The sequence below is a fragment of the Zootoca vivipara genome, chromosome 13, assembly GCF_963506605.1.
Source record: "Zootoca vivipara chromosome 13, rZooViv1.1, whole genome shotgun sequence".
Lineage (NCBI taxonomy): Eukaryota > Metazoa > Chordata > Lepidosauria > Squamata > Lacertidae > Zootoca > Zootoca vivipara.
Window position 1 is genome coordinate 46,267,742 of NC_083288.1, and position 27,540 is coordinate 46,295,281.

At 43.3% G+C, this 27,540-nt stretch overlaps 1 pseudogene and 5 gene segments (V, D, J or C); all 6 read left to right on the plus strand.

Annotated features, from left to right (window-relative positions):
* The first annotated feature begins 10,148 nt into the window (after positions 1–10,148).
* Positions 10,149–10,753, plus strand: LOC118095740 (immunoglobulin heavy variable 4-61-like; annotated as a pseudogene).
* Positions 10,754–15,162: 4,409 nt separating this feature from the next.
* On the plus strand, positions 15,163–15,712 carry LOC118095741 (Ig heavy chain V region 914-like). The segment is given in 2 exon segments: positions 15,163–15,240; positions 15,330–15,712. Coding segments are annotated over 2 exon segments (429 nt in total).
* Positions 15,713–18,176: 2,464 nt separating this feature from the next.
* Positions 18,177–18,775, plus strand: LOC132591114 (immunoglobulin heavy variable 3-21-like). The segment is given in 2 exon segments: positions 18,177–18,270; positions 18,360–18,775. Coding segments are annotated over 2 exon segments (462 nt in total).
* A 915-nt stretch (positions 18,776–19,690) lies between these two features.
* On the plus strand, positions 19,691–20,183 carry LOC132591120 (immunoglobulin heavy variable 4-38-2-like). The segment is given in 2 exon segments: positions 19,691–19,736; positions 19,819–20,183. Coding segments are annotated over 2 exon segments (411 nt in total).
* Positions 20,184–21,895: 1,712 nt separating this feature from the next.
* LOC118095742 (Ig heavy chain V region 6.96-like) lies at positions 21,896–22,530 on the plus strand. The segment is given in 2 exon segments: positions 21,896–21,971; positions 22,058–22,530. Coding segments are annotated over 2 exon segments (519 nt in total).
* Positions 22,531–23,663: 1,133 nt separating this feature from the next.
* LOC132593008 (immunoglobulin heavy variable 3-21-like) lies at positions 23,664–24,234 on the plus strand. The segment is given in 2 exon segments: positions 23,664–23,777; positions 23,867–24,234. Coding segments are annotated over 2 exon segments (423 nt in total).
* The last annotated feature ends 3,306 nt before the right edge of the window (positions 24,235–27,540 follow it).

The following is a 27,540-nucleotide window of genomic DNA, read 5'->3' on the forward strand; positions in this document are numbered from 1 at the left end:
AGAAAATGGTTCAAAAAGCAAGGCAGATATCCAGATCATTTTTTTTCTTGAAAATTATAATCTATAATACTGACTTTATAGTAAACATCCCAGCTTACATATTGAAAACACACTTTGAAGGTGAAGCAGGCCAACCCTGAACCTCAGCCCAGTATCTCACAGTCTCTTTATATATCATAGCTTACCATTGCAAGGACACATGCAAATCACCCAGGAAGGTTGGAGGTGGTCTTGAGGATCCCTCTGCCCCCTCAATATAAACTCCTGACTTTCTTCCAGGTCCAAGCCCTCCTCTTTTCTTTCTCAAAAGGACACTTCTTTGTTAACACCATGAAGTTCCTGCTATTCTTGTTTGCTTTGGTGGCCTTTCAAAAATATAAGTGTATATTCTATGGGAAATATAAGTTTATTTCATTTAGTGATTAGATGATGTTCATTAGATGATGCTCAATTCAATTCATTATATTTCTCTCTGTTCAAGGGGTCCTTTCCGATGTTCAGCTTGTATCTTCTGGGCCCAGTACAGTGAGACCTGGAGAGAACCTCCATCTGCTCTGTAAAGTTACTGGTGTCTCCATCACTGATTCAAGTTCTGTTTGGAACTGGGTCCGTCAGCCTGCTGGCAAAGGTCTAGAGTGGGTTGCAAGAATATACCCCAGTGATGGGAGCAAATGGTTTTCTGCCTCTCTTCAGAGCCGTGTGACCATTTCTTCAGACAACTCCAAGAACGAGTTCTCCCTCCAGCTGAACTCCCTGACAGCTGCAGACTCAGCCATGTATTTCTGTGCTCGAGAAAACACACTGAGACGCGGCAATTGGGGCTCTGAACAAAAAGAAGAAAGTGATTCTGAATGCGGAAAGTTGGCTGTATTCAATCACAATGCATAAATTACTTTGCAAACGCAATGCAAAAGAATTCAATGAGAAAAATAACGAAGTACTGAGGCTTTTTTTAGGTAAAGGTTCTCATGTTCTTTTCTGTATGTATGCAGCTAATCATCAACCACAATGGTGGGCTCAATTCCCATGACAATCTATTCCAGCTCTGTGGTTCTGTGCATCCAACCAAATGTCTTGTTTTTGCCTCCTCAGCACGGAGGAAAATGCATGAGAAGCTTCCATACAGGAACCTGTATTTTCTGTGAAAATTCTTTACTTGCAGACCAAGTAAGGACCAGGTCAATGATTGTAAAGATGTATCTCCAACTGCAGTTTCTTAAGAGTGCAAGGAGTTGCGATGGGAAAACTACCATTCCCAATATCATGAAGTGGGGTAGATGACTTTAGCACTTAGATTCTGAAGGCAGAAAGTTGGTTCTATTCAAGCACAATAAATAAATAAGTTTGCAAACCCATTGGAAAATAAGAATTCAATGAGAATAATAAAGAGGTACTGGAAAAATTAAGCAAAAGCATTCCCTGGGAAAAGGTTCTCATGTCCCCCCTATGTATGTATGAAGCTAAACATCAACTGGGGTGATGGATTAGATTCTGTAAAGTTATGGGAAAAGTAATATCCTTTTCTGGTGTCAATGCTGTGAGCCCCACCATATCAAACTCAGGTTGTATATATATTTAAATAAACCATATATCATAAAAACAACATAGTCGCTGTAGTGCCTCATTTCCCAAAGGAAATACGGACCCTGCGTGAGTGCCTGGAACCCTTGAAATATTCCACCGCTCCGAGATTGGGCTGCTGTGTAACAGTATGTTGGTTTGTGTCGTCTTCCGCAAAGACAATTGTTTTCTCCCCTGCTTCATTTGTACTGGTCCCCTGAGAATTTGACTCCTCAAGAGATTTCCCCAAAATCTTGAAACCACTTTTCAACATGCAAATTAAGCAGAGAAGTGCCAGATGCTTAGCAGCATCATTTGAAATCCTAATAACATCTCTGAATGACTTTACAAACAACCATTCAAAGTGCGAAAACAACCCAGGGATGTCTTTGTTTCAATCTGGTTAATAAGGAATGAAGAGATGACAAAGCACACATCTGGAATATCTCCCGACAACACTGTAAGGAAGAGGCTACTGCCCTACCCCTAGAATATTTCAGGTCTAAAAACTTACTGCATCATCTTATAAAAAAGAGAGGGGAGATCCGAACATACCAACAAACAATGGGAACAGCTCCACTAAGCCATAACCTTAATGAAAAAGATTCTGGTCCTTAGTTTCTGTGGCATTTAGCATCAATGATCTCTCCTCTCCACCTATTTTGCCTGGTGATTGGTGCCCCTGCTTTGCAAGTGCCTTGCATGAAGATCTTTCCAGCGGGACAGCTTGTCATCATTCTATGCAAATTGATGCCCCCAAGTGGTCTCCAGTTTCTTCAGATGAAAGGAAAATGTTAATAGGCCAGTGCTGGCCCAGATGGCATAAGTCCCAATGTTCTTAAACTAGAGCCTGATTGCTGGGCTCCCTTGCTGACCAACCTATTCACAAAGGTAGATACGTCTGGACTTATGCCAGAGGCATGGACAAGTGCAATCACCGTTCCAATGTACAAAAAGGGAAAGAGATCCAACTACAGACCAATCAGCCTCCTCTCCATAGTGGGGAAGCTATATGCTTAACAGCTTCTGGGAAAGCTTACTCAGTGGATGTCCCAATTTGCATTACAAGGCCCTGAGCAGGTGGGCTTTTGCCCAGGCAAAACCACCTTGGATCATTGTGTCATACTTTCACACCTAGTGAATAAATACTCTGGTGTTACTAATCAAAAACTTTATACAACGTTTCTGGACCTAAAAGGATCCTTTGACCTAATCCTGAGGGAGCTGCTCTGGAACAAACTGTCCATACTGAACATCAATGAAAGGTTACTCTTTCTCATCCAAAAGCTACAGGTGAGAGGCGTCCAATCAGGCAGGCTAAGCCCCAAAATCTTTGCCAACAAAGGGGCAAAACAGGATTGCGTCTTCGCCCTGAATAGATGTGAGATCAGTGAAAACCAGTTGGAATAGGTTAAAGACGTTAAATACCTAAGCATCCACTTCCAATACAACGCTTCCTGGAAATACCATTGTAAGCTCGCACTTAATGGAGCAGATGCTCCACCTCTGGCTATCACCCGTTTCCTCTTTAACAGAGGGAATCTGTTTGTCCCAGCTGCGCTAAAGGTTTGTTTGCAATATTTTTTTGTCCTCATGAAAAATTTTCAGCATCTTGGTGCAAATTTTCTCCAATACATACATTTATGTATGCAATCTAACCTATATACAAAGTCCCCCCCTAAAATAATTTGTTTCTACTGTATATGTTTTTTACCATTATGATACAAGCTATCCATAGATAAATGCATTTCTGGATATATCAGGGGATGGGGGGCTTAAGGCCATATCACTTCTTGAGTTGGTGGTCCTAGTCAGGCCGGATCATATTGGTTGAAACCCAGTGTCTTTGCCAAACCTCTTACAGTTGCATTCAATAAGGTTGTCGCCTAATTTGAACAATACAATGTAGTCCTGAGTGGTCTTTTGGTCAGCGGTGACCTGCAGGGCTATGGGGACACAGCACATCTACATGCAATTTGCTATCCTTCTTCTCTGTGGCCCTTTAGCTGGGAAACAATCATGAATTAAGAGTTCAGAGGATAAGAGGTTATTATATGAAGGACATGCAAATCAGCTGAACCACTTCACTGCCTTAAAAGCTACCCTTTCCAATTCAGTCCTGAAACCTCTAGCCAGCCAAAGCTGAGCCAGTCAAGAAGGTGATCCAAACAAACATGATTCTTTGGTTAAACCTCCTTCTCTTCTTGAGAGCTCTCCCAGGTAATATTTCTCTCAATGGAAACCCTGAGGACTTGCACACTTTTCTACACAGGTTTCCCCTGACTCTCTTCCTTCCATTTTTTAGGCTGTCACTCAGAGGTTCAGTTGGTGGAGACTGGAGGAGGCGCTGTAGCTCCTGGAGGCTCCCTCCGCCTCTCCTGCAAGGCTTCAGGATTTACCTTTGCTGATTATGCAATCCACTGGATTCGTCAGGCTCCCGGGCAAGGACTAGAGTGGGTGGCTGAAATAAGTTATCCTTTAGGAAGCAAACAATTCTATAATTCCAAGGTTCAAGGACGCTTCACCATCTCCAGAGACAATTCTCAAACCTCAGCCTATTTGCAAATGAGCAGCTTGAAGCCTGAGGACTCTGCCGTGTATTACTGTGCAAGAGACACAGTGATAACTTCTGCTTTCCTGCTTGTACAAAAAGCCCTGCTTTGCAGCATTTGCAGCTGGAATGCAGGTGCTGGAGGAGGATGTGTTGTCAACAAGACAGGAAGGAAAGCAAGCAGGGATCCTGTGAGGCAGCTCCCATGTGAAATGCACAATACATCACAGTGCCACTCCAAGGCTGCATTCAAACCGCCTTTCATTTCATTCTCCCAATGTTTCCTTACCTCATGAAGATCTCTCTTTGAAATGACACAAACACTCCTTCTGTAAATCTAGTGTAATTCTGTGGAATCTTAGTGCTCATTTCCGTGATAACAAAATTCTGTTTGTAAAGTTATGTTAGTAAAGCTTTGAAGCCACATTTTTGGTCGAGACAATTTTTATGCCAAATGGTGTCAGTTTTTATTCATTCTATTATTCCCAGATGCATGTAACATTATTTCCCCATCTTTTAGAAAGACTGAAAAAAGAAAGGAAGGAAGATGGCTATCCATTTCCCCCAGCCCCATTTGGCTCTTTTATCCTAAGAGAGCCCTTATTCAGGAAACAAACAATGGTATAATTCCAAGGTTCAAGGACGCTTTATCATCTCCAGAGACAATTCTCAAACCTCAGCCTATTTGCAAATGAGCAGCTTGAAGCCTGAGGACTCTGCCGTGTATTACTGTGCAAGAGACACAGTGACAACTTCTGCTTTCCTGCTTGTACAAAAACCCCAGAAGCCCCTTCGGAGCAGATGCTGGAAATAACCTGGCAAAGGATTGGAATGGCTCATTTGGTATTATGATCCCACTTCTGGGTAAAGTTTTTATTCTTCTGCAATGCAAGGGCGATTATGGGCCTCTAAAGGAGACTCCAACTTCCATCTGCAAATGAACAGCCTGAGAGCAGAAGACACAGCCTTGTACTACTGTGTGAGAGACACGGGGCTTGTCCACACTTCTGTTTGTCCAGCACTTAGAAAGGATGGGTCTAAGTGGTTTTCTGCATGTCCCGTGCTTTCTAAGCATAGGACTAAGGGGTTTCTGGTTTGCCGCACCGTTTTCCCAAAGGAAGTCCATTCTTTGCCACAAATATCATTCCACAGAAGAAAATCCCATTGATGTTTGCTCCTATTCAACAGTAAACAGCAGGTTTTCCAGGGGGAAAGTGGTGAAACAAGTGGAAGTGTGGAAGAGGCAACAGTATGAGAGATCCCATCAGACCTCAGGGGAAAAAACCTGTTCACTGCATTCACTTTAGTAAAGAGATGCCAGAGGGGGCAGCAGAGAACCACGAAACAGAAACCCACAAAGCAGACATAACCAAGGAATACATTATGCAATAACTATTATATAACTATTATATTAACATTTTTATATTGTATCATAGTGTGGTATACTTCACAGCCAAGGACAGAAAGTCTCTACAGAGGGTGGTGAACACAGCACATGATATCATGTACTCTCCCCTGTGCCTGCCAGATGAAATTGCAAGGGATTGTTGCCTTAGGAGAGTGAGAAAAATGCTCAGGGGAAACTCACACCTCGGCCAGCACCTCTTTAATCTTCTACCCTCAGGAAGGATATATAGAAGTAAAATCAGTCATACCAACAGGCTAAAATTAGCTTCTATCCTTGGGCTGTTAGGCTGTTGAAAGGAGAATAACATAGCACAGGTGGTGTGTTGTGTGATAAGCACACACAGTGCAATGAGATTGAGTGTGTTTTTTGGAGGGAGGCTTGGTTAGGTTTGGTTAATTTCATTGTACACAGGTTGTACATTGACAATAAAGGTATTATTATTATATTAACAATACACAGTGCTTTTTTCTGGGGGAGGGACGCACACCCCTAAACATTTTGTGAATCTAAGTTTGGCCTCATTGAGGGGCAGAATTTCAATATAAGTAAGAAAATGAAAGTACCACTAAACATTATTTTTAGGAAAAAAAGCACTGACAATACTGAACAATAGTTCTAATGTAAGGTGGTCTTAATGGCAATAAAGGAATCAGTTTGTAAAAACAATTTGAAATGATAATTCAATCACCAAAATGAAAAACAACTGATAAAAATTCAGTCAAGGAATCTCCCAGATGTTCTCCAGCAGAAGCTTATTCAATGTCCAGCACCGAGGGCCTTCTGGTGGTTCCCTCGTTGCGAGAAGCCAAGTTACAAGGAACCAGGCAGAGGGCCTTCTTGGTAGTGGCACCTGCCCTGTGGAACGCCCTCCCACCAGATGTCAAAGAGAAAAACAGCTACCAGACTTTTAGAAGGCATCTGAAGGCAGCCCTGTTTAGCGAAGCTGTTAATGTTTAATAGATTATTGTATTTTAATATTCTGTTGGAAGGTGCCAAGAGTGGCTGGGGAAACCCAGCCGGATGGGCAGGGTACAAATAATATATTATTATTATTATTATTATTATTATTATTATTATTATTATTATTATTTAGTAACATGAACCAAACTACCCTCTGTGTTGTTGTTGTTTTGGGGGGGAGGTTGAGTTGGCTGGAGCTGATGGGAATTATAGTCCACAATGAACAGTGGGGACCCGGTTGAGGGTTGTTGTTCTTAGTCTCTTCGAATATTATGTCCCAAGAATGGATATTAAACTATCTTTAGTAAGTGTCTACTCCACCATTTGGTTAAAAGCACCAGGAGCAGAGATTCTGTAAGCAGTTTAATTCATAGCTAGATTCCGCTCAATTTTACTTAAATACCTTGAACCAACTTCCCCACTCTGTTCCTCACCATGCAAAATAAAGCAGCAATTCTTTAACAGCCCAAAGTCACACATATGACTATTGAAATTGGGTTGCTGAAGGCCTGTGCTGCTCTTTTATTCCAACAGGTATGCAAATTCATAGGCAGCTTCCTGTTCGAACCTGCCATATACATTCCCTGCCCCTGTGATACCCACTCAAACAGCCACTGTGTGTCCCTGCCTGGGTTAGCCCCCTTCTTCTTAACTGCTCTCCTAGTAAAAGAAGGAAAATGACACCTTGGTTTCCAGGTGTTTTCCTTTTAGTAATATTTGAAGGTATTTGTTCTACTTTCATATAGGATAATTGTTATATTATAGTGGATAATGAACCCAGAGTTTAATTGTAGGTCTTTCTTTTTAGGTGTCCAGTCAGAAATCCAGCTCAAAGAATCAGGAGGGGGCATCAAAAGGCCTGGAGCTTCCCTCCGCCTCTCTTGCCAAACCTCTGGGTTCACCTTCAGCAGCTATGCAATGAGCTGGGTGAGACAGCCTCCGGGAAAGGGCCTGGAATGGGTGGCCTTTATACATACATCTTCAAATCCCATTTACTACCTGGATTCCATCAAAGGAAGATTCACCATTTCCAGGGATGATTCAAACAGCCAGCTGCATCTGCAAATGAAAAACCTTAAACCTGAGGACACAGCCGTGTATTACTGTGCAAGACACACAGTGAGAGGTTTGCCATTAGACCTTAGACAAAAACCCTTCATTGCATTCCTTTAGTGAAGTATCCAGAGGGGGCACCAAAGCCCCACAAACCAGAAACTCTCAAAGCAGAGCAGATAAGACAAAACAAAACAAAACAAAAAACAAAAACAAAAAACAAAAAACAAAAAACAAAAAACAAAAAACAAAAAACAAAAAACAAAAAACAAAAAACAAAAAACAAAAAACAAAAAACAAAAAACAAAAAACAAAAAACAAAAAACAAAACTATGGAACAATAGCTGTACTACAGGGAACATCTGTTCTTCTTTGGCCCATCTCTAGTCTGTTGGGAGTTGTCCCATGATCATCTTGTGTGTGTAGACTTTTTAAGCACCCCCGGAAAGAACTTAAGACAAGACTCAAATTTTTGGTTTGGTTTTTGGCAAAATTTAGGCCACAGCTTTATTGATTACAATCAAGTGAGTGGTTGCATAGGCTCTGGTTCCACTAACTCCTGGCACCCTTGCAGGTAGCGCTGACCCAGGGCTCCAACCATAGGTCAGCCTCAGGTGAACACCTGGGACAGTGGCAAGCAGGAGCCCTGCTAGTCCTCCACCCAGATGTCCCCTGGACCAAAGGCATAAGAATATAGGGGTGGTGGGGGCAGTGCGCACCAAGCGACGCGATCCCAGGGGCGCCATTGCTGCTGCCTGCCCCTGCGCGTGGCGCGCCCCACCCCAAAACGTGTGCCACATCACTGCACACGTTGCGCCCCCTGCCCCAAGAATGTGAGCCACGTCACTGGGGACAGCGTGCCTGTTCTACGCCCCCGGTGGCGGAGCATGAAGCTCCAGCGCTGCCCTGGACTCAGGCTCCGAGCACAACCCCTCACATGGAAGACCAACCATGAGTCCATGGATTCCTTTAGCGGAATATCCAATGCATAGGGGTGGCTAGACGTCCTGCCACCCCTATCATCTGAACCAGAACCTATCCGCAACTTTACAAGTTGTGACGATTTGCTACACGGCAGGTGAAACCCAAATGGCACCAGCCAATCACCCAAGGTGGGAAAATTCCTGCCGTGCCCCTGTCCCAACGACAGACAACACACGATGGCATAGCAAGGTCAAGCACAGGCCCTAAATATAGGGAGAGGTGGGCAGGTGCTCCGATGCACTGAGCCCAAAAGAGGAAGCTCAGGGACACGTAAAGGGACCCCTGACCGTTAGGTCCAGTTGTGGACAACTCTGAGGTTGTGACGCTCATATCCCTTTATTGGCCGAGAGAGCCGGCGTTTGTGCACAGACAGTTTTTCCCGGTCATGTGGCCAGCATGACTAAGCCATTTCTGGCAAACCAGAGCAGCGCACGGAAACGCCGTTCACCTTCCCACTGGAGTGGTACCTATTTATTTACTTGCACTATGACGTGCTTTCGAACTGCTAGGTGGGCAGGAGCAGGGACCAAACAATGGGAGCTCACCCCGTTGCGGGGATTCGAACCGTCGAGCTTCTCATTGGCAAGCCCTAGGCTCAGTGGTTTAGACCACAGTGCCACACACCTGCATGAGCTTAAATAGAGGTCCCTCAATCTTTTTAACTGGCATCCCATTGGTCAGGTTGCACCCAGGATTGAAGGACCTCCAATAGGGTGTTGTGGCCATCCAAACATTCCCACCCACAACACAGGGTCTGGTTGCAAGGTCACACCGCAACAGGTGCCCTCTTGTTAGGAAGGACCTGATTTCCATCTCAGTAGGCCCATTCAAATCACATTCATCCTGCCCAATCCTTTCCTTCTCACACAGGGCTTCATTATTCCCTCAAACATTCTGTTCTTTCAAAAATTCTGATTACAGTGGAAGATATTCAGGAGCAGCTTCTGCCACCAGCATGTTGTGTTTCTCCAGGACTGGGAATAAAGCTTTCCATTAGGTGCCACCCAAGGCAGATTCCTCACACCAAGTCATTGGTGGGCTGGCTCTGTGGACAATAAAACCTAGGTAGAGGTGAGATTATGTTCCTGAGAGGGATTTCATGTTTTTGAGAAAGTTGTGACTGGGTTCAACTTTACCAGCTGAAACACAGGCTGGATAGAGGAACCTTATCCTTCAATTCATTCAGAGTGGACCTTGGACTGAGATCCTTTTAAATGATCTCATAAAGCCCCCTTTTGGGTGAAACCTTGATATTGAATTGGCTGGACCACTCTTTTGAAGTAAGGATACAGTTCACTTTTTTTTAAAAAAAAAAAAGTACTTTAGAAAATGGTTCAGAAAGCAAGGCAGATATCCAGTTCATTATTGCTTGAAAATTATGTTCTTCATAATGTATAATACTGATTTTACAGTAAACATCCCAGCTTTCATATTGAAAACACACTTTGAAGGCAAAGCAGGCGAACCTTGACCTCAGCCCAGTTTCCCACACTCTCTTTATATATCATAGCTTGACTTACCATTGGAAGAACACATGCAAATCACTCAAGAAAGCTGGAGGTGGTCTTGAGGAAACCTCTGCCCCCTCAATATAAACTCCTGACTTTCTTCCAGGTCCAAGCCCTCCTCTTTTCTTCCTCAATAGGACACTTCTTTGTTAACACCATGAAGTTCCTGCTATTCTTGTTTGCTTTGGTGGCCTTTCAAAAATGTAAGTGTATATTCTATGGGAAGTTCAAAAATATAGGTTTATTTCATGCAGTGATTAGATGATGTTCATTAGATGATGCTCAATTCATTATATTTCTCTCTGTTCAAGGGGTCCTTTCCGATGTTCAGCTTGAATCTTCTGGGCCCAGTACAGTGAGACCTGGAGAGAACCTCCGTTTGCTCTGTAAAGTTACTGGTGTCTCCATCACTGATTCAAGTTCTGTTTGGAACTGGGTCCGTCAGCCTGCTGGCAAAGGTCTAGAGTGGGTTGCAAGAATATTCCCCCATCGTGGGTTGCAAGAATATACCCCCATGATGGGAGAAAATGGTTTGCTGCTTCTCTTCAGAGCCGTGTGACCATTTCTTCAGACAACTCCAAGAACGAGTTCTCCCTCCAGCTGAACTCCCTGACAGCTGCAGACTCAGTCATGTATTTCTGTGCTCGAGATAACACAGTGAGACACGGCAATTGGGCTCTGAACAAAAAGAAGAAAGTGATTCTGAATGCAGAAAGTTGGCTGTATTAAATCACAATGCATAAATTACTTTGCAAACGCAATGAAAAAGAATTCAATGAGAAAAATAAAGAGGTACTGAGGCATTTTCTAAGTAAAGATTATCATGTTTTTGAATGTATGTGTACAGCTCATCATCAACCACAATGGTGGACTCAATTCCTGTGACAATCTATTCCAGTTCTGTGGTTCTGTGCATCCAAACAAATATCATGGTTTTGCTTCCTCAGCATGGATGAAAATGCATGAGAAGCTTCCATACTGGAACCTATAATTTCTGTGAAAATTCTTTACAGTGGCACTTGCAGACCAAGTAAGGACCAGGTCAATGATTGTATAGATTTATCTCCAACTGCAGTTTCTTAAGAGTGCAAGGAGTTGTGATGGGAAAACTACCATTCCCAATATCATGAAGTGGGGTAGATGACTTTAGCGCTTAGATTCTGAAGGCCGAAAGTTGGTTCTATTCAATCACAATAAATAAATAAGTTTGCAAACCCAATGGAAAATAAGAATTCAATCAGAATAAGAAAGAGATACTGGAAAAATTAAGCAAAAGCATTCCCTGGGAAAAGGTTCTCATGTCCCCCCTATGTATGTATGAAGCTAAACATCAACTGGGGTGATGGATTAGATCAGGCATCCCCAAACTTCGGCCCTCCAGATGTTTTGGACTACAATTCCCATCTTCAATGACCACTGGTCCTGTTAGCTAGGGATCATGGGAGTTGTAGGCCAAAACATCTGGAGGGCCGCAGTTTGGGGGTGCCTGGATTAGATTCTGTACAGTTATGGGAAAAGTAATATCCTCCTCAGGTGCCAATGCTGTGAGCCCCTCCATCACAAACTCAGGTTGTATATATGTTTAAATGAACCATATATGATAAAAACAACATAGTCGCTGTAGTGCCTCAATTCCCAAATGAAATACGGACCCTGCGTGAGTGCCTGGAACCCTTGAAATCTTCCACTGCTCCAAGATTGGGCTGCTGTGTAACAGTATGTTGGTTTGTGTCGTCTTCCGCAAAGACAATTGTTTTCTCCTCTGCTTCATTTGTACTGGTCCCCTGAGAATTTGTCTCCTCAAGAGATTTCCCCACAATCTGGAAAACACTTTTGAACAGGGGCGTAGCCAGGTTCAAAACTAGGGGGGGGGGCAAGCCATGGTCGTTCAGGGGTGGGGCCAGGGGGTTGGACTAGATGACCCTTGTGGTCCCTTCCAACTACAATTCTATGATTCTATTGATATATTACCATAGCATATGCATCATTCTGCTTTCTTGAATTGTCCTACTCCTAGACATAGCAGCCAACTCCTAGAGGCCTAGGTGCCTCTCCCCCCCCCCAATTACTGGTAAATACCGTATTTGAAAGAGTCATCCCCCCATGTTGATGGGCTTTCTATGTGGGGCTTATCTGCCCCCCCCCCAGATTTTATTAAGGATGGAAGAGGGAGGGAAGGAAGGAAGAAATAGAGAGAGGGATAACTCATATTTGTGGGTGCCTCTGGGTGACACTGTGATGCTGGAACTCTGCATGTACAGGAGCCTTGTAAGCAGCTTTCTCTCTGCTTGATTTACAGCAGGCACGTCCAACAGGTAGATTGTGATCTACCAGTAGATCACTGGATGTCTGTGGTAGATCACTGGTAGGTCACTGGCACCCCTAAAAAAAGCTCACCCAAACTTTTCCTCCTCCCTAAAAACAGTTGAACTATGACCTGAAGCCCTAAACAAAAATGGGCCTCCCTCCCTCCTAAAAGAAGCTCAAAAAGTTTGACCTAAACCCAAAAAAACAGGGCTTCCCTTCCTTAAAAAAACTCAACAGCTTTGACCTGAACCCCCCAAAAGGGGGTAGATCACCCCCAGTTTTAAACTCTGTGAGTAGATCAGAGTCTCTTGGGAGGTGGCCACCCCTGATTTACAGTAGATGCAGGAGGAGGGGCAGACTGGAACACCAATGCTTTTTATAAACATCACTGTGTCTGTCAAAGCTACAGCCTCCCCCCTTTCTTATTCACTTCCTTTTAGCCTTGCAGAGCCACCTTAGTCAAATTGAATCCTCTGAGTCTGCACCCTCATTAAATCGCCAATTGAACTCTTAATGCTCCTGAATGCTCATTAACAACTCCCACTTAAGAACAATAGGGTGAAATGGTCAGCTATCGAATCTTGCCTGGGGATATATGCTCCATTGTCTTAACTGCTTAACTACTGGTAGCCACTTTGCTTTATTTATTTGATGTGTTTTTGTTACAGCTGTGTGTCCCCCCCCAGCAAGCGGAGACTTAGCTGCTCTTGCTAAAGCAAAGCCCTTTCCACTTCAGTTTTTGGAGGGGAAAAGTGCTGGTTATGGTCTGTAAAATACAGGGGGGGTGCTTCTAGGGGGGGGCAACTGCCCCCTCCTGCCCCCCCTTGCCTACGCCCATGCTTTTGAACATGCAAATTAAGCAAAGAAGTGCCAGATGCTTAGCAGCATCATTTGAAATCCTAATAACATCTCTGAATGACTTTACAAAACAACAATTCAAAGTGTGAAAACAATCCAGGGCCCTCTTTGTTTCAATGTGGTTAATAAGGAATGAAGAGATTTCAAAGCACACATCCGGAATATATCCTGACAACACTGTAAGGAAGAGGCTACTGCCCTACCCCTAGAATATTTCAGGTCTAAAAACTTACTGCGTCATCTTATAAAAAAGAGAGAGGAGATCCGAACATACCAACAAACAATGGGAACAGCTGCACTAAGCCATAACCTTAATGGGGGAAAAATCTGGTCCTTAGTTTGTGTAGCATTTAACATCAATGACCTCTCCTCTCCACCTATTTCGCCTAGTGATTGGTACCCCTGCTTTTCACGTGCCTTGATGAAAATCTTTCCAGTGGGACACCTTGTCATCATTCTATGCAAATTGATGCCCCCGAGTGGCCTCCAGTTTCATCAGATGAAATGAAAATGTTAATAGGCCAGTGTAAGCAAGTGAAAGCTGCTGGCCCAGATGACATAAGTGCCAATGTTCTTAAACTAGAGCCTGATTGCTGGGCTCTCTTGCTGGCCAACCTATTCACAAAGGTAGATACGTCTGGACTTATGCCAGAGGCATGAACAAGTGCAATCACCGTTCCAATATACAAAAAGGGAAAGCACACATTACCATCCAACTACAGACCAATCAGCCTCCTCTCCATAGTGGGGAAGCTATATGCTAAACAACTTCTGGGAAAGCTGTTTATGTCCCAATTTGTATTACAAGGCCCTGAGCAGGTGGGCTTTTGCCCAGGCAAAACCGCCTTGGATCATTGTGTCATACTATCACACCTAGTGAATAAATACTCTAGTGTTACTAATCAAAAACTTTATACAGCGTTTCTGGACCTAAAAGGATCCTTTGACTTAATCCTGAGGGAGCTGCTCTGGAACAAACTGTCCATACTGAACATCAATGAAAGGTTACTCTTTCTCATCCAAAAACTACACACCTCCACGTCCTGCCAGGTGAGAAGCTTCCAGTCAGGGAGGCTCACCCCCAAAATCATTGCCAACAAAGGGGCAAAACAGGATTGCGTCTTCGCCCTGAATAGATGTGAGATCAGTGAAAACCAGTTGGAATAGGTTAAAAATGTTGAATACCTAGGCATCCACTTCCAATACAACGCATCCTGGAAATACCATTGTAAGCTCGCACTTAATGGAGCAGATGCTCTAGCTCTGGCTACCACCCGTTTCTTCTTTAACAGAGGGAATCTGTTTGTCCCAGCTGCACTAAAGCTTTGTCTGCAATATTTTTCTGTCCTCATGAAAAATTTTCAGCATCTTGGTGCAGATTTTCTCCAATACATACATTTATGTATGCAATCTAACCTATATACAAAGTTTTCCCCCCTTAAAATAATTTGTTTCTATATGTTTTTTACCATTATGATACAAGCTATCCATAGATAAATGCATTTCTGGATATATCAGGGGATGGGGGGCTTAGGGCCATAGCACTTCTTGAGTTGGTGGTCCTAGTGAGGTGACACTTATTTGATGTATGTGATAGGGTTTCCTCAACATTGGTTTGACCCCTGGGTCAATCATCCAGCAGTCAGGCCGGATCATATTGGTTGAAACCCAATGTCTTTGCCAAACCTCTTACAGTTGCATTCAATAAGGTTGTCACCTGATTTGAACAATACAATGTAATCCTGAGAGGTCTTTTGGTCAGCAGTGACCTGCAGGGCTATGGGGACACAGCACCTCTACATGCAAATTGCTCTCCTTCTTCTCTGTGGCCCTTTAGCTGGGAAACAATCATGAATTAAGAGTTCAGAGGATAGGAGGTTATTATATGAAGCACATGCAAATCAGCTGAACCACTTCACTTCCTTAAAAGCTGCTGTTTCCAATTCAGTCCCGCAACCTCCAGCCAGCTAAGACTGAGCCAGTCAAGAAGGTGATCCAAACAAACATGATACTTTGGTTAAACGTCCTTCTCTTCTTGAGAGCTCTCCCAGGTAATATTTCTCTCACTTTGAAACTCTGGGAACTTGCACACTTTTTCTACACAGGTTTCCCCTGACTCTCTTCCTTCCATTTTTTTTAGGCTGTCACTCAGAGGTTCAGTTGGTGGAGACTGGAGGAGGCGCTGTAGCTCCTGGAGGCTCCCTCCGCCTCTCCTGCAAGGCTTCAGGATTCAACTTTACTAGTTATAATATCCACTGGATTCGTCAGTCCCCAGGGAAAGGACTAGAGTGGGTGGCTGGAGTAAGTTCTCCTTCAGGAAGTAGCCAATGGTATAATTCCAAGGTCCAGGGACGCTTCACCATCTCCAGAGACAATTCTCAAACCTCAGCCTATTTGCAAATGAGCAGCTTGAAGCCTGAGGACTCTGCCGTGTATTACTGTGCAAGACGCACAGTGACAACTTCTGCTTTCCTGCTTGTACAAAAACCGCAGAAGCCCCTTCAGAGCAGATGCTGGAAATAACCTGGCAAAGGATTGGAATGGCTCATTTGGTATTATGATTCCACTTCTGGGGGCCCAGAGGGGGCAGCAGAGAACCACGAATCAGAAACCCACAAAGCAGACATAACCGTGTGTGTGTGTGTATATATAATTTATAATTTATTTATATAATTTATTAAGATTTTTCATCTTTGGATTACAAATCGTTATATCTTCCCATCAACTTTACATCATATAAACCAACAATTCCAAAGAAAAAAAGAAAAGAAAAAAGAAAAGAAAAAAGAAAATATATAGAAAAAAGTTTAAAAAGTAAAAAATAAACCATTCTAATATAAATGACATTATAATGACTTTAACTTCCCCGTTCCATCCTTCCCAAGTCTTATTATATCCCATCTTGGCAATTTTCATATTTCTTTATATAATTTCAAAAATATCAATTTAAATCTTATACTAATTTAAATAAGATCCCTTCAATCATATTACACACTTTAATCCCTAAAATATTCCTTTAGCCTCTTATTTTTCACTAAAAATGTCCTCTATTCTCCATTCTAACAGTTTTTATATAACAATTCTAACCTGATTCGATACTAGAACCACCCTCCTTCACCCGGGCAACACTTCTCTGGATGTCCCGACCAGCATCTTAAAACAGACCATTTCTAAACCGTTTTATCCCTCCCTTAATTGTAATGTCCTCTGACAATCAACCTACTCCGTCTCTCGACCACTCCAGCCCACTCCCTTCTTTCCAGCAGCCCTTCTGTCGCCCCCACGTTATTTGTCCTTCGCCTGGATCCTGCCACCCTTGAGGGCCATATTTAAATATCTGTAGGAAAATGAGAGTATCCCTAAACATTACGTATGTTTAGAAAATAGCACTGACAATACTGAATAATAGTTCTAATGTAATGTGTTTCTAAGGGCAATAAATGAATATGTTTGTAGAAACAATTTGAAATGATAATTCAATCACCAAAAAGGGGGGGGGGAGAGAGAAACTGATAAAAATTCAGCCAAGGCCCTTCCTTGTCATCTCCCAGACGTTCTCCGGCAGAAGCTTATTCAATGTAACATGAGCCAAACTTCCCTCTGTTTTGATAATGAACCCAGAGTTTAATTGTAGGTCTTTCTTTCAGGTGTCTGGTCAGAAATCCAGCTCAAAGAATCAGGAGGGGGCGTCAAAAGGCCTGGAGATTCCCTCTGCCTCTCCTGCCAAGCCTCTGGGTTCACCTTCAGGAGCTATGAAATGCACTGGGTGAGACAAGCTCCTGGAAAGGGCCTGCAATGGGTTGCCCTTATAGGTACCTCTTCAACTCCCATTTACTACTCAGATTCTGTCATAGGAAGATTCACCATTTCCAGGGATGATTCAAGCAGCCAGCTGTCTTTGCAAATGAACAACTTGAAACCAGAGGACACTGCTGTTTATTACTGTGCAAGGCACACAATGAGAGGAAGTAAATCTACGCTCAGACAAAAACCTTCCTTTACAAACTTATTAGGAAAGAAAGGTTCCTGGTTGCAGTGAATGAAGTGGTTAGTTCAAGCAAAAACCTTAATTGGAAATTGGCCCCATTGCTTATCTTTGGATTTGAACTGTGCTCTTGGAGTAGAGTGGACCAGGTGTGAGAGACACAGTGACTCTCTTCAGGTGTTCTTAAACACTATCCATGAAATGAGGCTGGAAGATGCTCCAGCCCTCCCCCCTGTTCTGCTATCTTTCCATGTTGAGTAGGAAGGTCTGAAGTAGGTTTGCAACTGCATTTGGCTGATATTGTAGCATTGCTGACCACAGGAAGGGCTATAAACATGTTCAGCCAAACCTGCTTAAATTCCCCTTTCCGAAGCATGCGGATGGTGGAGACCAAGGGCATGGGGGTGGGCATCACAGACATCCATACTCCCTCTACATACTTTAACCCCCCCAAAAAAAAACATTCATTTGAATGCTTGAATGGGGCTGAATTCCTTGCACATGTGGATCTGGAAGAGAGGCCAGCAACAGGGACTTTGTATCAGTGCATCCCCAGGAATATGCCAGTGCCTTGTACCAAAGGCGCAACCCCATTGCTAGAGCCATCCTCTGCAACATTCCTCAAATGAAAATAGGGACATTTCTCACTCCACGCCAATTCACACATTACAGGTGGCATGTTTTCCCAATCTCTGAGAAGGGCAGCAACAAACAGCAGAGATTCTGACCTACTCCAATATTCTGTCAGAAGGCAGGATATTTAAATTGCAAAGGCCCATTTTGCTCTTTTATTCTGAGAGGGATATGTCAATCTGTTGTGGTAGCAACTGCTAAACTTGTACATTAGGAAATAATGAACTCTTTTCAAAGCCCAGGCTTACCTTCAGAGCGAAAAGGGTTGTAGTAATGCTTTTATATTGATAGGTATGCAAATTTTCAGTGATCATTTCCTCTTTAAATCAGTCAGACATCCTATCTTCCTCAGCTACAGGTCCCTAAATTGCTGGGGCAACTTTTTGCTCAACCCTCTCCAAGCACTAGACAGGGAAAATGATAGTTTTACTTCCTCTTGTTTTCCTTTCAGCAATTTTTGGAGGTAAATCCATCATTTCAAATGAAGAAGGATTGGATATTCTGGCAATTGATGGTGTGCAAAATGTCACATTAAAATATCTTCCTTTCTAGGTGTCCAATCAGAGGTCCAACTAGAAGAATCTGGAGGGGACATCAAAAGGCCAGGAGAGTCCCTCCGCCTCTCCTGTCGAACCTCTGGGTTCACCTTCAGCAGCTATGTCATGTACTGGGTGAGACAAGCACCAGGAAAAGGCTTGGAATGGGTGGCATCTATATCTGAAAGGTCATCTAAAATTTACTACTTGGATAAAGTGAAGGGGCGCTTCACCACCTCTAGAGACAATTCCAACAGCCTGCTCTATCTGCAAATGAACAGCCTGACAGCAGACGACACAGCGGTGTATTACTGTGCAAGAGGAGACACAGTGAGAGGAAGTGAATCTGAAGGCAGGCAAAAACTGTCCTTCCCTCACAGCCCTTCACCTTATATGGATTCTATGAACATAAAAGAGTGGTTCCTTCTATAACACAAATTATGAAAGTTGTATTGTGAAATACAATTGGGGAAAGACCACACACAGAGAGAAAGAGGTGTGGGTAGAAACTGGTCTACCAAATAAAGGGAAATTTTACATTTGATGCTCTATTACTTCTGCCTGTGTCTCAATACACCAGGGGCATGTGGCACACCAAAGGTGGCAGAATAATGGAATGTGGCTCTTGGGTGGCACAGGTTTGCCAGTAAGAGAGGCAGAGCTAGGAAGCGGAGAAAACAGAACTTCCTCTCTCTTCAGTCTCCCCTTCCACTCTGCTGCTGCTGTTAACCCTTGTGGAGCCAAACAGCAGGAAACTCTTGGCTGCTTCATCTAGGAGGGGGAGAGCGAGGGGCTGAGGGCCCCCAACTTTTCCCATATGCATCATCCACGCATGCATCCTGTACAGCATGCTCACTTTAATCCTGCAGCCCATGCAGTGTGTGCACAACACATCAGCATGGCACACAGCATTCAGCGTGCATGACTGAGGTAAGTATGGTGCACCACATGTGAGCACAGCATGGGCATGGCATACAATGTGTGTGCATGACATCAGCACATTCTTGCACACATCTCACACTTGACAGAGAGGCACTTAACTTGCAGGGTATTCATCCATTTGGGGGGCAGCCCCCTCAAATATTGTATGGGGCCCCTGAAAGGAGCTTGGCTATTAGGAGATGATACTAATGGAAGGCAGGAAGGAACTCACCCTGACACTAACCCAGATTTTACCAGCTCTTTTATATATGGCTCGTTGCTGGAGGAAGGGCTCATGCAAATCCCTCATGGAGACTGTGGGTTTCTTGGGGCAGGTGTTATCTCCTTCAATATAAATTGTTCCTTTTCTCCCCGACCCAAAGCCTCCTCTTTCCTACCTCCCTAGCACAGTATTTTCTTAACACCATGAAGTTCTTGTGGTTCTTGTTGTCTTTGGTGGCCATGACAAAATGTAAGTGCATATTCTGTGAGAAGTTCAAAATATTAGTTTATGTGAGGTTCAAACATTCAGTGAAATCTTCTCTGTTTCCAAGGGGTCTTCTCAGACGTTCAGCTTGTATCATCTGGGCCAGGAATGGTGAGACCAGGAGAGGACCTCAGCCTGCTCTGTAAAGTCACAGGTTTCTCCATCTCCACTCAGCATTATGTCTGGCACTGGATCCGTCAAGCTGCTGGAAAAGGTCTAGAATGGATTGCAGCAGTACACCCCTATGATGGGAGTAAGTGGTATACCCCTTCTCTGAAGAGCCGAATAACCATTTCTTCAGATTCTTCCAAGAACGAGTTTTCTCTCCAGCTGAACACCCTGGCAGCTGCCGACTCTGCGGTGTATTTTTGTGCCAGAGAACACACAGTGAAACACAGCAATTGGTGCTGTGTATCAAAAAGGGGAAACTGATTTTGAATGCAGAAATATGGTTCTAATAAATGACAATAAATGAATAAGTTTGTCAAAACAATGTGAAATCAACGCAAAGTGAGACAAGGTGTCTTGGGGCTGTGTATGAAAGGGGACACTCTTTCAGAGAACAGTACCTCTTTTCTGTTCAGGGCATATAACATATAGCAACATCATACACGAGAAATATTGTACCGTAACCCAGAAGTTGGTTGTTTAGGCAATACATGAAAATAATATCCAAATAACAAAAACCTTTTATAATGTAAGGGGAGTCATCTCTTTTCATTTTTGCATAACAAAAGTGAACCAATCAGTTACAAAACTGTCTTTGTGCCAGGTTTTTAAATTTAATTTTCCACAAGTGCTATTTGCCATACAGTACTTTGTTGACCCAATGTGTCAGAGAAGCACTTTCTAAGTGCTTCCACTATCTCCTTATTATGAATCTGTATTAATATTATCCTCCAAGCCATAATACCTTTGGGTATTATAGCTCTGAGGTCAATTGTTATTCTTCTGCAATACAAATGTGATTCCTGTTTTCAGATGGTAGCTCCAGTTTCCATATATCTGCACATGAGAATCCTGAAAGCAGAAGACATTGCTGTGTATTACTGGGAAGACACAGAAAACCCATTAGACCTTGGACAAAAACCCTTTGTTGCATTCACTTTAGTGAAGAGTTCCCAGAGGGGGCATCACAGAACCACAAAGCAGAAATTTACAGAGCAGGGCAGACATCCGAAGGAAAGATGTTTCACAATAGCTATTAATAATGCTGAACCAGCCTGTTCCAACTCACTAAGCCAGAACACAGCAAAGTTCACTCCACCATCATCAATATCATGCCGTCCAACATTTCCCAACCCACATATGGGATGCCCCCCACCATGCAATGATGCCACCCAGAAATTTCTCTCCCAGAAATCCAGATAAAGCAATCTAGAGGGGACATTAAAAGCCCTGTGGAGTCTCTCTGCCATGGGATTGGGTTTGAAAGCCTTCCGGACAGCGCCATAAATGGGTGTCAAGAATAATCACATCTTTATCTCCTGTTTACTACTTGGATTCCATTAATGGAAGATTCACCATTGGATTTGTCAGCATCTTAGTGCATTTTTTCTCCAATATATGCATTTATGTACTGTATGCAATTTAACCTATGTAGAAAGTGTTCCCCCTAAAAATAATGTATGTTTTTTACCATTATGATACAAGCTGTCCCCAGATAAATGCATTTCTGCATATATCAGGGGATGGGAGTCTAGGGCAATAGCACTACTTGAGATGGTGGTCCTTGTGAGGTGGCACCTATGTGATGAATGTGATAGGGCCTCTTGAGCATTGGTTTGGCCCCTGGGTTGATCATCCAGCAGTCAGGCCGGATGAGATTGCTTGTAACCCAATGCCTCTGCCAAACCTCTTACAGTTGCATTCAATAAGGTTGTCGCCTAATTTGAACCATGCAATGTAATCCTGAGAGGTCTTTTGGTCAGCGGTGACCTGCAGGACTATGGGGACACAGCACCTCTACATGCAAATTGCTCCTCTTCTTCTCTGTGGCCCTTTAGCTCCGAAACAATCGTGAATTAAGAGTTCAGAGGATAGGAGGTTATTATATGAAGGACATGCAAATCAGGTGAACCACTTCACTGTCTTAAAAGCTGCCCTTTCCAATTCAGTCCTGCCACCTCCAGCCAGCCAAGACTGAGCCAGTCAAGAAGGTGATCCAAACAAACATGATTCTTTGGTTAAACCTCCTTCTCTTCTTGAGAGCTCTCCCAGGTAATATTTCTCTCACTGGAAACCCTGAGGACTTGCACACTTTTCTACACAGGTTTCCCCTGACTCTCTTTCTTCCATTTTTTTAGGCTGTCACTCAGAGGTTCAGTTGGTGGAGACTGGAGGAGGCGCTGTAGCTCCTGGAGGCTCCCTCCGCCTCTCCTGCAAGGTTTCAGGATTCACCTTTGCTGATTATGTAATCCACTGGATTCGTCAGGCTCCCGGACAAGGACTAGAGTGGGTGGCTTTAGTTAGCCAACCTTCAGGAAGCAAACAATTCTATAATTCCAAAGTTCAAGGACGATTCACCATCTCCAGAGACAATTCTCAAACCTCAGCCTATTTGCAAATGAGCAGCTTGAAGCCTGAGGACTCTGCCGTGTATTACTGTGCAAGAGACACAGTGACAACTTCTGCTTTCCTGCTTGTACAAAAAGCTCTGCTTTGCAGCATTTGCAGCTGGAATGCAGGTGCTAAAGGAGCATGCATTGTCAACAAGACAGGAAGGAAAGCAAGCAGGGACCCCGTGAGGCATCTCCCATGTGAAATGCACAATACATGACAGGGCCACTCCAAGGCTGCGTTCAAACAGCCTTTCATTTCATTCTCCCAATGTTTCCTTACCTCATGAAGATCTCTCTTTGAAATGACACAAAAGCTACTTCTGTAAATCTAGTGTAATTTGTGGAATCTTAGTGCTCATTTCCATGATAATGTATTCCAGAAAAGAATCTGAAGAAGTGTGCATGCACACGAAAGCTCATACCAAAATAAAAAACTTAGTTGGTCTTTAAGGTGCTACTGAAGGAATTTTTTTATTTTACTTCGACCCAGACCAACACGGCTACCTACCTGTATTCCAGAAAAAACATCCAATTTCATTTCCACCATCCCAGATTTTTACACTTGCTGTAATTTTGCCCCTGTTTTCAGATATCAACACCATCTGACAAAATTTGATTTGGTATTCAGGCAAACAGTTCTTATGGGATATGGTCCTGTATCTTAATTTCAGTTGCAAATCTCCATTTTGATGGAGTTGTCCTTTGTTCTCAAGCCGCCATAGAAGTAAGGTTTGCTAATGATGTAGCTCCAGGAGAGAAAAGCCTCAGGCTGGAATTCAGGCTAATTGAGTCTGCGTTTGGAAAGAGCTTTGTTTTCAGCTCTGTTTGGAGTTATTTTATATTACTAAGAAGCTGCACTTGTGGTTGCACAAATACATGGTTGGTTTTATGCAACTATTTGATGTTTTCTGTCTATTTTGGAACAAGCTGTTCCAAAATTCTGTTTGTAAAGTTCTGTTAGTAAAGATTTGAAACCAACAATTTTTGGTCGAGACAATTTTTATGCCGAATGGTGTCAGTTTTTATTCATTCTATTATTCCCAGAGGCATGTAACATTATTTCCCCATCTTTTAGAAAGACTGAAAAAAGAAAGAAAGGAAGATGGCTATCTATTTCCCCCAGCACCTTTTGGCTCTTTTATCCTGAGAGAGATATACAAACCTACTGTGGTAACAAATGCTAAACTGGACATTGGAAAATAATAGCTCGTTATATAGACAAGGCTTGCCTTCAGAGCCATAGTTTGCCCAATGGCTGTAGTGGTGCTTTTACCTTGATACATATGCAAATTATTAGAGATCATTTCCTCTTTAAATCTGTTAGACACCCTCCCTTCCTCAGCCACAGGACCCTGAATACCTGGGGCCACAATTTGCTCAACCCTGTTTAATGCAACCCTGTTGCATTAGATGGCAAAAATGATCTTTTTGCTTCAGCTTGTTTTCTTTTCAGCTGGTTTTGGAGGTAAATCTATCATTTCATAAAAACAAGAATTGGGCAGCCTAGCTGCTAATTATATGCAGAAGAGCTAATTGATATCACTTTCTTTCTAGGCGTCCAATCGGAGATCCAACTGGTAGAGTCTGGAGGGGATGTAAAAAAGCCAGGAGAGTCCCTTCGCCTCTCCTGTCAAGCCTCCGGGTTCACCTTCAGCAGCTATCCCATGAACTGGGTGAGACAAGCTTCGGGAAAGGACCTGGAATGGGTGGCCTTTATACACACATCTTCATCTCACATTTACTACCTGGATCCCTTCAAAGGAAGATTCACCATTTCCAGGGATGATTCAAACAGCCAGCTGTATTTGCAAATGAACAACCTTAAACCTGAGGACACAGCCGTGTATTACTGTGCAAGAGACACAGTGAGAGGCTTCCCATTAGACCTTAGACAAAAACCCTTCATTGCATTCCTTTTGTGAAGTTTCCAGAGGGGGCACCAAAGCCCCACAAACCAGAAACTCTCAAAGCAGAGCAGACAAAACAAGGGAACAACAATAGCTGTTACAACAGGGAACACCTGTTCTTCTTTGGCACATTTCTAGGCTGTTGGGAGTTGTCCCGTGATCATCTTGTTCCAACTCAGTAGGCAAAGCAAATTCATCCTGCCCGTTCCTTTCTTTCTCTCAAAGGGCTTCATACTTCCCTCAAGATTTATGTTCTTTCATGAATTCTGTTTACAGTGGAAGATATTCAGGAGCAGCTTCTCCCACCCTAGAGATGTGAAGGCCCGGAAAACCCCCGGGAAAAAATAGGGGGGAAATGTTGTTTTTTTTCCTGGGGTTTTCCTGAAGCCTTTTTTGTTTTTTCCCCGAAAATTTGAATTTATTTTTTTTTTTGAAAATTTGAAAAATAGATTATGGAATGTTTTATTTTAACATGATGAATAAAATATTTTAAGATAAAGGGATCAAATATTTTATAAATCATTTTTTAAAAAATATGTATGGTATCAGATTATTTTAATTTCTGTGAGGAGAAGCAAGTCCTAGGTTAGAAACTGAACTCTCCAATGCAGGAACAAGATACATTTCTTCCTTTAGGAGGTGCTGTTGTCACCAGGAAAAAAAAAAGGTTTCATTTTTGTTTTTGCATACATGTGGTATGCATTGGTTTTGTTCCTCTTCACTAGGCCTCAAAGCACTGGAAGAAAATATAGAGTAACAAAAAGGGCCTTAAAGTATATGTGTTGTTGTGGCAATCAGAGAAGTATTATGAAAGAAAAAAAGAAAAGAAAATATTTTAAACATGAAATGCTGTAAAACAGTCTTTAAAAGGTGAAATAAACTAATTTAAGCATATAGTAGCAGCTAAAGTGGTTAACAGACCACACACATCAGTGGTAGAAATACATAAGGTCTCATGGGCAAAACATGGAAGGTGGAGTAAGCATGTTGCATAGCAAACAGTGATGAATGACAAGTTAAATTTCAGTTCCTGTTTGGATACACTATATTTTTGATATGCTAATTGTGATAATTTTATGCCGATTAAAATTATCCATAGTTATATTTTATGTTTCTAATGTAATAGAATGAATTCCAATCTGAAAAAAGAAGTGCTAATGTAGCATGTTTTTCAACTTTTCCAAAAACGTTTTTTTCCAGGGGGAAACCGGGGGGAAACCACAGGTTTTTTCCGAGCTTCAAAATTTTTGGAAATTTTACATCTCTAGCCACCACCGTGTTGTGGTCTTCCTGGACTGGGAATAAAGTAATCAGGAAATACTATGCCAGGGGTCCCCAGACTTACCGGCGTTTGCGCCGGTTCCCACCACGCCGATCGCGCGGCGGGCCGGAGGACGGGGGAGCGCGCGCCTGTGCGGGCCGGCGGGCGGGGGAGTGCGCGCCTGTGCGCATGCGCACGGGTGCTTACTGGCGCGGCGGCGCGCTTCCAGGGTGGAAAAAGCGCCGAAAATCCGTTGTGCGCATGCGTATGGGCCTCCCCCGACCCGGAAGTGCACCAGAAATGACCTCTTCCGGGTCGGGAGAGGCCCATACGCATGCGCACAAAGGATTTTCGGTGCTTTTTTCCTGACCCGGAAGAGCGCTGCCGTGCTGCGCACCGTAAGAGCGGGCGGCGGGGGTCGTCGCGGGCCGGATTGGCAGGCCAATTGGGCCGCATCCGGCCCCCGGGCCGTAGTCTGGGGACCCCTGTACTATGCTCATTTCTTCAGACTCTAAGAATCTGATCTTCTGGCCTAGATAAGTAAAACAACAACAATTTACAGTTCTTCCCCCATCACAGCACAATGGCCTGGACATTGTTCCTTCCACCCTGACCCACATAAATTAGGCAGGTAAACCTCCTCACAGCCCACCTACTTTCACCGTACAGACAAGGTTCTTCCTGGTGAAGTGTGGTGCCATGCAACTGAGCACCCAAATCAGCAGCCTCCCTGCCTGCCTCACCTGCAATAAAAGCTGGTGTTAGTGAGTGCGGCTTCCACAAAGGCAGAGTCCCAAGGGCATGGGCCTTGGGATGAAGACTTTGGGCTTGACTAGCAAGACCAGTCAACAATTGAAGAACCATCAACACCTCCAAAATGCTAGCAATAGTTTTTCTCTTCATAAAACTTTCTTCTTTCTGCTTCTTAGCTGGCACCATTGAAAGGCTGGGGCTGTTGCGCAGTATCATTCCCAATTGTGGGGACGATTAAGGAGGCAGGAGGGGATGTATTATTTAATGATAGCCTCCCTAACTTGTGCTAGCAAGTTCCATATTTTAGCAGAGTTCCAAACATTCCCCTTTTTAACTTACACAGCGATCAGCTTGTTGCTGAATCATCAGAGTCCTACTTTTAAAGATTCTTTCCTGGTATTGCTCGTGCAAATGGTATTGCTCATGCAAATGGAATACCCACCCACCTCTCCCTATATTTAGTGTATTTTTGCAATTGACCTTGCTATGCCATCGTGTGTCGTCTCTTGTTGGGACAGGGGCACGGTAGGTGTTGTGCCTTCAGCACATATAAAGACGTATATAGATTGTATGTTGTTATTGCTATGTTAATTGTTTGGATCATTGTTTGTTAGATATACTTATTGTATGTATTTCTATTGCCTTCTAGTTTTACCTCATCCTTGTTTCTTCAATAAAGTCAAAATTTCTAAATAGTCTGCTTAATGGGGAACAGGAAGGTTTACCTGCACATCGAGCTGCACATAGACCACAAGGCAGTGTAGTGAGGACGGAACAGTAGGAATTTTCCCCACTTGCCTGATTGGCTGTTGCCATTTGGGTTTCGTCTGCCACGTAGCAAATCGTCACAACTTGTAAAGTTGCGGATAGGCACTGGTTCATGTGATAGGGATGGGAGAATAGTCTCGCCATCCCTATGTGGAGGGTATTCCGTTAAAGGAATCCAGGGACTCAACTTGGTTTGGTCAAACCTCGAGAGGGGGTTGTGTCCATGCCTGAGTTCAGGGGGACATCTGGGGGAGGAAACAGAGTCTGTTCCCGGGCTTTTCACCTACCTCAGGTGTTCACCCTTGGCTGACCTATGATAGAGCTCTGGGTCAGCGCTACCAGCAATGGTGTAGAGAGCTAGTCGAACCAGAGCCTGTGCAACCACTCACTTTGCTGTTATCAATAAAGTTGTGGCCTAAATTCTGCCAAAAACCAAAACTAAAATTTGAGTCAAATGTGTCTTTATTTAGGGGGAAGGTCTCTGGGTCTGAACATGCAAACACAAGAATCTGATTAACGTTAATATAAAAGTAGTTTAC